A 13,146-nucleotide genomic window follows, 5' to 3' on the forward strand; every position below is an offset into this window, starting at 1 on the left:
CAGTAATAAACTGCTGCATCTTCAGTCTGGACTCCACTGATGGTCAGAGTGAAGTCAGAGTTTGATCCACTGCCCGAAAAACGACCTGGAATCCCTGATTCTCTAGTGCTAGCCCAATAAATCAGCAGTTTAGGAACTCCTCCATCTCTCTGTTGGTACCAGGATAAAAGGTGGTAGTTGCTCCAAACACGGACATCCTGACTGACCCTACATCGAATGGTGACAGTTCCTCCCAGACCAGAGGTCACTGATCCAGGCTGAGTCACTGTAACCTGGCCTCTGCACTCTGAGGATACAGAGACAAAAACATTAAGCAGCTTGATGGTTTTGTGGGCTTCATTTCAGAGGGACGGATGTTGATAGAGGAGAGGAGTTTGATTCTCTGGACTTTACCTGTGAAGCAGCAGCAGAGGAGAGTCCAGATGAGGACGCAGATCAAAGTCATGTTTTTGATGAGGAGGATTTCTGTGGCTTCTGTTGTCATGAAGAACAGCTGTCAGTCATCCAGTCTTCAACTCTCAGGACTATAAACTCTCCCAGAGCACTGGAGCATGGTGCTGCTGATGCAAAGTCACTCTCTATGGAAATGCTCTGAGTGACTCCAACAGGGACTTATTTGGTGTGAACCATAGTTTCAGCTCTCTTCTCTTGTTGTTGCTGATCTTGTTGTGTTCTCTGTCATATACTCTGTGGGTTGTTATGTGTCAAATTGTCCTACACATTTTTTAAATGCTCCTCTGTAGCTTTGATTCCTCTCCTCAGGTTTGCCCTAGTCATATTGTTGGGAGAGAGAGAAATTGATTCATTCTGTTCTTTATTCGAGGACAACTTATACAGGAGTAAAATGAAAACATCTTCATTTACTTTGGGATGTCTACTGTCGATGGAAATTACACAGCTGAAACACATGAAATCAACACTTTTTAATCAGAGTATAGCATGAAGTCAATTAAAGCTCTGGGATATTGATGTGGTCAGTTCAGTAGTAGAGGAGGTTGTTAATCAGCTTCATCTGCTTTGGTGTTAATTACCAACAGGTCCACTAGAGGGGCAGCAATAAGATGAACTCCTAAACAGGAAGAGTTTTGTATTTATCTAGGGTCAGTTTCACTAATGGTAGTATGAGGTGATACCTGGACCCTGCAGAGGCTGAACAGGGGGTCCGACCCTATCAGGATGGGACATCAGTACATGCCATTGCCTGAAAGTTTGATGTGTCCAAACTAGGTGAGTTGTAGTATGGCTGCTGTAATGTGATCATTGGTACATTAACTATGAACTCATTAGGTTTTGAACATTACTACATACAATTACAGGATCTCGCTCACAGTTTGTGAACAGGTCTGATTAATCACCACTCACAAGGTTTTTCTGGATGGATGGATGGATGGATGGATGGATGGATGGATGGATGGATGGATGGATGGATGGATGGATGGATAATTCGATAGATTACTTTATTTATAGCAGTTCGGTATTTGAATACAATAATATACAATAGAATAAAATACTGAGGTATAAAAATAAAAGCAAAGATAAAAACACAGAATAGGACAAGGACACTTAAAAAACACAAGATACAAGATACATAGGTAGATAAGGTGCAGTGGTGATGTTATTGTAACTAAACAGTATATAATAGTAGTATAATATATATAGTATATAATATAATATTATATCATGATAATAATAATGACAAGAAGACATAATAACACCAGTATATAACAGTATATGGTACTAATAATGGCATCAGCATCAGCATGTAATAATTAATAATAATAATAATAATAATAATAATAATAATAATATACACAGAAATGTGTCATATGTGCAAGGTGAGCATATGTACATAAGTATAATATATGATATGTAAACGTATATGTATATGTATTAATCCATGTGTGTATATACACACACACACACACACACACACACACACAAGATAGGATATGATATATAGTATAGGTGTGATATATGCATATAAGTACTTGACTATACAACATATACTTGAACTGTAAAGGTGGCTGGTACATTAGTGCATTTCTGTGATGGTGGCTCTGACAGAGGTAGATAAGTTGTAAAGTCTTTTTGCAGTTGGGAGGAACGATGTCTTGTATCATTCCTTAGAGCAGCGGGTTGAATGAGTCTGTTGCTGAAGCTTGTGTTATTTTAAGATTTGTATTTGTATTATTCAAATGTCTGTTGTTGTAGTTTCAGCTGTTGATCAGTTCCTCTTCAGCTGAGGGAGGTTTTTGTACGACGGTTTTTCACTGTGTGAGTGGGAAGCTGTTATGCTGCTGACAATAATAAACTCCTGAATCTTCAGTCTGAACTCTACTGATGGTCAAAGTGAAGGTAGTCTGTCGTGCTGTTGCACTAAAACGATCAGATACTCCAGACTGACGAGCTGTAGTATCATAAATCAGAAGTTTAGGAGCATTTCCAGGTTTCTGAAGGTACCAGTCTATGTCATCACCAATGAGTTGACTGGATCTACATGTGATGGAGACAGACTGTCCTGGAAGAACAGACTGAGATCCAGGAGACTGAGTCAGGATGATTTCTCCTGATGAACCTGGAAAAGATGAAAAAGAGGAGAAGAGTTATTGAGACAAATCCAGCTTGGAGAAAGATGATGAAGATCCAAACAGAAGAGGATGATTTGTTGAAGATGGAGAATAGATGGAAGAAGAAGAATGCTGCTTGCTTCAGTGTTTCTCCATCATTGTGCTCAACCTGGTTGCATCCTGAAGCAGCAAAGTTTTCAGCAGAGAGTCTCACCCTGAACAAGGAGCCCCAGGGTGGCCAGCAGTAGAGTCAGTGACATCATCATTGTGCTGCCGGCGTGTCAGTGGCTGTGAAAGGCCTGGACAGCCACTGATCAACACTGGCCTCTTAACGGCTGGGAGCAGAGAGGCAGGACACATATGCAAACACACAGAGTCAGTCAGCTGCAGCTGGACAACACATGGCATCATGCTGTTTCCCTCTCACTTTTAATACTCCACATATTTACATATTTACATATTTACATCATGACATCACATTTAAATTTCTGTCATTTTTCACTGCATTGTATGACAAATGCTGCCCTTTAGGAATGTTCAAGACAAATAAATGTGCTGAGAGTCCTTGGATTACCAAGGGTATAGAAAATACTCATAAAAATAAATAAATAAAAATACATTATGTTGGAAACCACATTTTGAATATATCAAAGAGAACATATCAAAGCGTATTGCAATCTTATATAAAGCAAAAGGAACTCTTGATACAAATTCACTACAAGTATTTTATTAGTCCTTCATGCTACCATACACTACTAACTGTGTGGAAGTCTGGAGGAAAACAAAACCAATCACTCATTCAATTTATCTGCTTCAGAAAACAGCAATCAGAAGTATCAATAGAGTTTATTGTGTGGAACCCACAAAGATATTATTCATAAGTTGCTCGATTCAATGAACTTGTAGATTTCAAAATATCACTGCTGATGTACAAGGTACATAATAATCTACTGCCATAATGTCTCCACAAGTTGTTTCATAAATGACAAAGTGTGTTTGAACTGAGAGCAAGCTGTGTGTACTCAGACAGAGAGCAGAACAAGTGTCAAGCAGAGGTGGTTTTCAGTTTATGAGACTGGTCTGTGGAATGCTTTGGAAATGGATATTAAACCAAATGTTAGCAAAGTATTGAGCAATAGGATTCTCTTTTGGTTTGGATATGAGTGAGTGTATATGTTAGTGCCCAAATCAGATTATACAATGGGTACGTGTAGAAATATGTTTTCTGATGTTTTCTTTTATTATCATTTAATATTATTTTCTTTGCTGCTCTGTATATGGTATGCAGGAGCTGACAGACACTGATAGAAGGGTAGGCATAAAAGTTCGGCATACAACTTTTCAGTCTTGTTTTTTCTGTGTAATACAGTATTGGCATAAATTAAACGTTTATATATTCTGTGTCTGAATTCATATAATGAATATGACCGAAATAGACTAAACTAACTAACATGTAGAGGATATTGATGTTCTCCTGGAAAACTGATCCAGTGATAGGATGTATAAAATATGAGAGAGAGCCAGAAACCTCGCTTTGACTTTTGATCTAATTAATAACCGACTGATGGCAACATCATCAGTGTACGAGTTGTTTTTATGAGGTTAGCAATGATCCCTGAGATGCTGGTGGATTTTAAATTGGAAATGATCAGGATTCACATTGGAAAAATATCCCCTTTATGCCCAGGACATATTTTAAATTACTTATTTCAAAACTAACAGTTAATTTTGTCATTGAAAATGCAGTGTATGATGATGTATGAAGTTTTTAACCAACGTCTGGTTTGTGTGTTCAGTGAACTGTATCAGTCTCTGCAGTAGCTTCCAGCTGCAACAGTCACTTCAGTTTCTGTTCAGTCTGACTGAGGGAGGTTTTTGTACGACGCCTTTTCACTGTGTGAACACATTCTGACTGTTGATGTAGTGATAACTCTGACAGTAATAAACTGCTGCATCTTCAGCCTGGACTCCACTGATGGTCAGAGTGAAGTCAGAGTTTGATCCACTGCCTGAAAAACGACCTGGAATCCCTGATTCTCTAGTGCTAGTATATTTAATGAGAAGTTTAGGAACTCCTCCATCTCTCTGTTGGTACCAGAAAAAATTGTTTCCATAATTATTCTGACTGGTTCTACATCTGATGGTGACGGTTCCTCCCAGACCAGAGGTCACTGATCCAGGCTGAGTCACTGTGTACTGGCCTCTGGACTCTGAGGATACAGAGACAAAAACATAAAGCAGCTTGATGGTTTTGTGGGCTTCATTTCAGAGGGACGGATGTTGATAGAGGAGAGGAGTTTGATTCCCTGGATTTTACCTGTGAAGCAGCAGCAGAGGAGAGTCCAGATGAGGACGCAGATCAAAGTCATGTTTTTGATGAGGAGGATTTCTGTGGCTTCTGTTGTCATGAAGGACAGCTGTCAGTCATCCAGTCTTCAACTCTCAGGACTATAAACTCTCCCAGAGCACTGGAGCATGGTGCTGCTGATGCAAAGTCACTCTCTATGGAAATGCTCTGAGTCACTCCAACAGGGACTTGGATCACTCTGATCATGATGTTGATAAATGGATCAATCACTTCATTCTTGGATATTGATCAGAAATGTGTCAGTGTTCATTTGTTTGTCTGTGACTTGAGGTTGACTGAAATAAATTATATATTTTTAATAATTCTCTTCATACAGATGTCAACGTAACACTTGGAGTTAAATTAAATTATTATTTTAATCATTAGATTTATTATGATCTCCGATAGACATGTGTTTGATACTTATTTAAATTGAAAGGATTTAATAAAGACCTTTTCTATTAAATATTATCATTTACTTGCCTTAACAATAAAATAATAGTGATTGTATTAATTAACTTTCATAATAAATAAAATAATCCAAATGATGTTAAACTGTTTTCAACACTTTAACCACTAATGTCATGAACTGTGTGATCTGACAATGAGTTTATTGAGTTTGTTTGTTTCAGAGTCAGAGAGCCGTGTCTCTCTACAGTCAGAGGTTTTTGTACGGCGCCTCAATGAGTTTGTATCACTGTGGTGGACGTTCGGTGGAGGAACCAGACTGGAAGTTGGAAGTAAGTCAAACTTTAATCTGTTTTATTTTAGGAGCTATTCTCTCTTTTTATTTCCTTGACTTTTTATTCAGGAAAACTAAACATCTTTCCATGTAATATTTTTATATTTCTATGTCTGCAACAAGACATAAAGTTGACGTCAGATATTTCAAACTCACATCAATGAATCTAAAACATTAGTGTGGTTCAGAGGATAAATCCTTCTTTGTGGTTTTAATGGTAAAGTTGAATTTTGAGGGCTTGTAGGTTTAGTTCAGTCTGACAGAGTCAGAGAGCCGTGTCTCTCTACAGTCAGAGGTTTTTGTACGGTGCCTCAATGAGTTTGTATCACTGTGGTTGACGTTCGGTGGAGGAACCAGACTGGAAGTTGGAAGTAAGTTTCTACTGTATTTAATACTAAATACTAGGTTGTAGATTCATCTTGTTTTAGTCTTGATGTGTGTCTCTCTCCTCATGGAGGCTAACTCAGATCAGCTTTGATCACGTTTGATTTTCAAATTTGTGTCAAAGTTAAATTTCAAAGCTTGAAGTGTAGAAAGGATGAAAGTTGATTCCTCCTATGATCAGTTTCTAATGTGACATCAAAATAACTGTTGTTAGGATGGATTCAATCAGACTTTCTTCAAGTCAAACTGGACAGAGTGAAGATAAAGATGGGGATTTGTAAATGTATTTTTATTTCACGTTGACTTTGAAATCATGTCGACAGTTTGTTAAATCATGAAGATCATTAGGTGGCAGTGAGCTGCTTTTCTCTGCTTGTTTCCACTAAATCCTTTAAAGTCATGTATGGTTGACATGTTGATGATGTTGAAGTCAAAGTTTTCTTGGAAATGTTGAGACATGTGCTCCTTTAGTTTCCAGTGTAGTTGGACATATTTCAGGTCAAAGTGGATGATGATTGTCTCTGTGCTGATATGCATGAGAGCTTTCTGAAAGGGAAGTGAAACAATGTGTGAGTGAATGAGTGGTGGAGCAGAAAAAGCATCTGACAGAAACTTGTCCAACTCTCTCACAGTAAAGGTGTCCAAGTGTCTGCTGTTTGTTTGACAGCTGTGTGCTCCCTGTCCTCCTAGGTGATGTCCGTCCCTCCCTGACGGTGCTGCCTCCCTCCGTGGAGGAGCTGCAGCAGGGGAAGGCCACGCTCATGTGCCTGGCCAACAAGGGCTTCCCCTCAGACTGGAGTCTGTCCTGGAAGGTGGACGGCAGCAGCAGCATCAGCAACGGGGAGCAGAGCAGGAGCCCCGGGGTGCTGCAGAAGGACGGCCACTACAGCTGGAGCAGCACCCTGAGGCTCCCTGCAGACCAGTGGAGGAAGGTGGTCTCTGTGACCTGTGAGGCCAGCCAGGGCTCCCAGACTCCGCTCTCAGAGACACTGAGGAGAGACCAGTGTTCCCAGTCCTGACCTGACTCACTGGGACTCTCACACTGCTTTCACTCTCTCTCTGCTCTCTGGCTTTTCTTTCACATCTTCCAATAACAGGATTTACTAGCTTCTTGCTGTGTTTCAATGTTGTTTCACTGCTTCTAAATAATAAAGATCTGCTCATCAACTCACTTCTTCTCATGTCGACTCTTTTCAATCATTTTCTCTGAGTGATGAGGAGAAAAACTGAGATGATCAAACAGTTTGTGACTGAGTAAAGGAAGTGTAAGGTTCCATCATTTCTGTCTCTATCCAGAATCCTGTTGATAAACTCACTGAAACAAAGTCAAAGTCCAGATGTTTTAGTCTCAATCAATCTGATGGTCTCATGTCTCTAAAATGTTTCTGATCCAGTCAGAACAGATCTTCCTGGAATAATAAACCTTTGTGAACACCTCATGATAAATCATCCAGTCATCTCACTGTTTCATTCATTAACTCACTAGTAGAACCTCCCTGGCCATTTCATTAGGTACACTAGTGACATCAGTCCTGCTCTAAATCTAGTCTACATGAAGGTTGTGGTGTTCAGCTTTAGTTTCTAATGACTGAGATGTTGATTCAACTGAGTTTTCATTTTGTACAACTATTGAACTGACACGTGTTCCTAATATTTTGACACTGTAGTTAGTGGGCTTGGCTAAATAACAGAAACACTTTCAATTCAATCCAGTTTAACAGCATCACAATGACCATCCAGGTCAATCACCACCTTTGTGTTAATGTTTCTACAACAACTCAACATCATTTAGATCAGAATGGCTTCACTGGTACCTAATGAACTGGACAGGGAGTTATATATCAGCTACATTCAGTTTACAGACTGTCTCATGTGTTCACTGAATGTGCATTTTGCTTCTCATTTTGGATAAATTTAATAACTATAAATTAAGGTTTCATTTGATAACTTTCAGTTTTTCTCTATAAATTTACATTTTCATTCTTTAATAATGACTGAAACATTCTGACTCTTTAAGGTTTTACTTCATTACAATGATGAAGTGATGTGATAAACTGAAAGCTGATCTGAACTAATTGTCTATTAGAGACTAATAATGAGTAGAGATATCTGCTACTGTCCATGACAACAAACACTTTGACAATTAATGAATAAACGTATTTTAGATGTTTTTCTTTTTAACTGTCACCGTTAAATAAAATGTATGAATAGGAGTCTATGATCTTTATAAAGTTTTTAAACAACGTCTGGTTTGTGTGTTCAGTGAACTGTATCAACATGTATGCAACAGTCACTTCAGTTTCTGTTCAGTCTGACTGAGAGAGGTTTTTGTAGGACGCTTTTTCACTGTGTGAACACATTCTGACTGTTGGGATAGTGAAAACTCTGACAGTAATAAACTGCTGCATCTTCAGTCTGGACTCCACTGATGGTCAGAGTGAAGTCAGAGTTTGATCCACTGCCTGAAAAACGATGTGGAATCCCTGATGCTCTAGTGCTAGTAGAGTAAATGAGAAGTTTAGGAACTCCTCCATCTCTCTGTTGGTACCAGGCTAAATAGTGGTTGGAGCTGTAAACATAAACATCCTGACTGGTTCTACAGTTGATGGTGACGGTTCCTCCCAGACCAGACCTCACTGATCCAGGCTGAGTCACTGTGTACTGGCCTCTGGACTCTGAGGATACAGAGACAAAAACATAAAAGCAAAACATAAAGCAGCTTGATGGTTTTATGGGCTTCATTTCAGAGGGACGGATGTTGATAGAGGAGAGGAGTTTGATTCTCTGGACTTTACCTGTGAAGCAGCAGCAGAGGAGAGTCCAGATGAGGACGCAGATCAAAGTCATGTTTTTGATGAGGAGGATTTCTGTGGCTTCTGTTGTCATGAAGGACAGCTGTCAGTCATCCAGTCTTCAACTCTCAGGACTATAAACTCTCCCAGAGCACTGGAGCATGGTGCTGCTGATGCAAAGTCACTCTCTATGGAAATGCAAGTTTTACTTGGTTTTGAACATCAGTGCGTGCACGACATTTGAAAAAATAGTGAATTTCATCATAATCCTTATGCACATAGAAATTAGTTGTAGGTGTTGTCATAGTTTCAATTTGAACTTTACTATAATATGATGTACAAAAATAAACTTCAACTAAATCATTAGACACCCACCCTCTTAGTGTATGAGAAGAGTAAACCACAACGAACAACATATGTGAGTACAGTCAGCCTAGTAGTGCTTCACAAAATTACTTCTCTCTATTCTCATGCTCTCCACTGTTTTTAGGATGAAATGCAAACAGGTGTGATTAATCACCTGCTGCAGCAAAAGAGAACAGAACCTGAGAGCACAAAGAGAAAAGAGAACAAAGCAAACACAAAGCAACACATGAAGAAACCCTCATTATATGGAACAATATGGTTCATAGGAAGAGGTTGTGAAAATGAAAATTGAACCTATTTCATATCTTTGTTACTCAGATACCGATCTTTTGTAAGTGTTTCTTTCGGGATTTCCCAGTAACTCTCGAAAAATCAAAGATTCTGCAGAGGGAGCACTGATGACAAAGACCAAGACAGATCATGTTACTCTACCAAAGTCACTCTCTATGGAAATGCTCTGAGTGACTCCAACAGGGACTTTTTGGTGTGAACCAAATAACATCAGTACATGCCATTGCCTGAAGGTTTGATGTGTCCAAACCAAATGAGTTGTAGTATGGCTGCTGTAATATGATCATTGGTACATTAACTATCAGCTCACTCAACTCTAATCACCACTCTCAAGTTTTTTCTACTAATTTGGTTTTAGTCACAGTATTTTATGAACATGTATTCCATGATCTTTCTGAAATTAAATCTCTTAACTATTTACTGTGTAACACATTATTTCAAAAGTAATTAGACATTTGAATCAAAAGCATTTTTTTTTCATGCGTTGAAGTGAGATAAATAAAATAAAATAGACTTCATTTCCATTTGCAAAAGTAAAATAAAAGGTTAACTTTTTATAAATAAATATGTTTATTGTTATTCTAAATGACAAAAGAACATAGGACAAACAGATAAAGGGGGAAAAATAAGAGATCCTCCCCCACCCCAAAATTAACAAATAAAACACAAACAGGACCAGCTCATCATGTAAATAAGTAACAAAGGCCACAGTCACTGCAATAAACTCATCACACATATTTAAGTTTTTCATATTGTGGCAACACGAGGGATAATTTACTCAGTTATGTCTCAAAACTCTTTTCTCTTTTGTATACAACCGACAACGCCACCTTCGGTTAGGGCCCAAGGACCCGTATTAAAGGTCAATTACCAACTATTACAAAAGGACACAGGTTCATTCAATCAGGGAGAATAGGAGACGGAGTTCAATTATCACATACAAAAACTTTATTTTGGCACTCTAAAATAAACAAGGCATGGGACAAAATGAAAATAATAAAAAAACGGAGCCAACTGAGAAAAAGGATACGAGCTGGGGCTTACCGGCTGGAGGAGGAACCAACATGGGGAGTGACGTCCACAATAAAAATGAAAAGGGGGGCACCCCACTCACACAACCAAAAAAACATGAGCGCACAAAATAAGCAGGGACCACCACACACACACACACACACACACACACACACACACACACACACACACACACACACACACACAATCAAACAAATTAACAAACAGATTAAAGAGTCTCTGGCCAGAGATATCTACTCAACCGTAATCGTAACTAATCCATTTCTGACAAGTAACTGAGGGCTGAAATTAAGAAGTTTTCCCCCCAAATAGAACGTAAATAATTACAATAAACTCCCAAAATGACACCTTACTCAAGCAAAGCAAACCACTTAACCAAAAAATAAATAACCACAATAAACTTTACTATTAATCAGAAAAAGAAACAAAATATGAATAAATGAATAAATAAAATTACACCACACCTTGAGAATTACATTTAAAACGCACACACGCGGGCACTCACGCACACACGCAAACACTCACACACACACGCAATCCAAACTAGGGGCTGAGGGTCCGGACTGGGCCCGCAATGTCCAGCACAAGCGGTAGCCACACACCCACGAACGCGCACCGCCACACGTACAACAGCAGCAGAAAACCCGGGCCAGCAGCGCGAAGCAGGTCGACCCAAAACGGCCGTCAAGAACCCAAAGCCAGGAGCAGCGAAACAACAGGAGCAGCGAAGCAGCAGCAGCAAGGCAGCGAAGTGGCGAGGCAGCCACGGCCAATCAGCCGGGATTATTCAGTACCAGTCTTACTCTGCTTGGCGTCCAAACTACCGGCCTTTTATCCGGTCGGTTTCGGTCTCTACCAAAAAGGGAGAGGGGTGAAGAGGGTCGACGTAGCGGCGGGGGACAGCCACCACAACACCAACAACCAGCACTGTTAGAGGGAGAGGAGTGGAGAAAGGAGGAGGCTCAACACCTGGCCAAGACAATTAGCAGCAGCAGCACACCGCAACTCACCTAAACGCCAGTGATAGTGACCCCAGTGCCCTGCCAGGACCGCGTCAAGGATGCCGGATCTATCGGAAAGGTTATGTTTGAATTAACTGACACTAACAAGTGTGCACTTTTACCGGCATGCTAATGCGTGCCTACCTGTCCGATGCGGTGAGCAGCGGGGACAACCTGGAAGTGGGCGGGCCGACGAGGCAGGAAGCGAGAGGACAGGGGGGAGAAACCTCTCCTACTTTTATCCTCTGTGTGTGACTAATGATTGGCCAGAGAGGGCAGGGTGAACCGGAAGTATTCAAGACAGTGGTGCCTCATACCACTACAATATATAAAAACTGTACATGGTGAGTAAGTTGAGAAATAATCACAGCAAGGTGTTTCACGCTGAACAACATATCAGCCCGTTCCTTGTAACAGTTGCAGTACAGGGTCCCACATGTTTTTGAACATGTCTCCTTGTCTTCGTTGTGAAGTCTCAGTCTCTCCAGATGAAGCATATTTGCCAATTCTCTCAACCACAGATTGTATGTGGGTGCAGGGTCTGACCTCCGTTCCCGGACCATTAACTTCTTTTCAATCACAGTTCCAAATAGGATAAAAAGGCAAAAGACAAAGGGGTAGTTGTCCCAAGAATGGCTACAAATGGATCAGACTCCCAACATTTCCCATAAGCCATAGAGAAGCAATGAAAAATATTTTTCCAGTACGTGTACAGTTTACTGCATAACCAAAGAGAATGTATCAATCTAGCAGTGGTCGACTTGCTTCTGTTGTAAATGGGAGAAACATCAGGAAAGAAACTGTGCAGTTTTCCTCTAGAATAACAGAGTCTGTGTAATGTCTTGAACAGTATAAGGCAAAGCCCAACATTGCAATGCAATCATGTATACTTTTTAAACATGCAGCCCATACATCATCTTTCAATTCTACATTCAGCTCATCTTTCCATGCCTGCCTAATACTTGCTGTGTTCAAATGAGTATTATTGTAAAATAACCAAACTGCCCCTTTAGCACCAGGGTCAAATTTGTTTCTTGCCTCAAGGGCTTTCAGAGTTTAAAAGTTGGGCAAATGCGTCCTGACATAATTTCCAATTTGAAAGTACCGGAAAAGGCTAGATTTGGGGATGTCATATTTAGTTACAAGTTGTGGGTATCAGGCAAAAATGCCATTAATGTATAAATCACCTATGTTACAAATGTCTACAAAAACACTTTCAGTCAGACCTGGTGAGAAGGAATGATTTTCATATATCGGGGTGTCCAAGTAGGTTCCTGGAGCCCTGATGTAGTGTGTGATCTGCTTCCAGATTCTCACGGTGTTGCCAAATACAGAACTATTGTTAAAGCAAGCCTTTTTAACAGCAGTGGGGCTGTTAAGAAGAGCGGGCAATGAAGTTTTTGTGCAAAGCATTCTTTCTGTACACAACCATGCAGGGCAGGAGTCTGCCTCAGAAGGAGGGCTTTTTTTCCAACATGCAAGAATAGACACGTGTGCAGCCCAATAATACACCTTAACATTCAGTAAAACCAAATCTCCCACATCGTTTGGTTTTGATAAGTGTTTTTTAGAGATTCTAACAGTTTTATAATTCCAAATGAAAAGGTATGAAAATCGAGTCTAA

At 39.9% G+C, this 13,146-nt stretch overlaps 3 gene segments (V, D, J or C); 1 reads left to right on the forward strand and 2 right to left on the reverse strand.

Moving 5' to 3' along the window:
- Positions 1–2,267: 2,267 nt before the first annotated feature.
- LOC125020426 lies at positions 2,268–2,955 on the reverse strand. The segment is given in 2 exon segments: positions 2,268–2,575; positions 2,782–2,955. Coding segments are annotated over 2 exon segments (360 nt in total).
- Positions 2,956–5,492: 2,537 nt separating this feature from the next.
- On the forward strand, positions 5,493–7,211 carry LOC125020416. The segment is given in 2 exon segments: positions 5,493–5,654; positions 6,731–7,211. Coding segments are annotated over 2 exon segments (465 nt in total).
- A 1,141-nt stretch (positions 7,212–8,352) lies between these two features.
- On the reverse strand, positions 8,353–8,887 carry LOC125020419. The segment is given in 2 exon segments: positions 8,353–8,715; positions 8,836–8,887. Coding segments are annotated over 2 exon segments (384 nt in total).
- Positions 8,888–13,146: the final 4,259 nt, after the last annotated feature.

This window comes from Mugil cephalus, chromosome 14 (genome assembly GCF_022458985.1).
Source record: "Mugil cephalus isolate CIBA_MC_2020 chromosome 14, CIBA_Mcephalus_1.1, whole genome shotgun sequence".
NCBI classification, from domain to species: domain Eukaryota; kingdom Metazoa; phylum Chordata; class Actinopteri; order Mugiliformes; family Mugilidae; genus Mugil; species Mugil cephalus.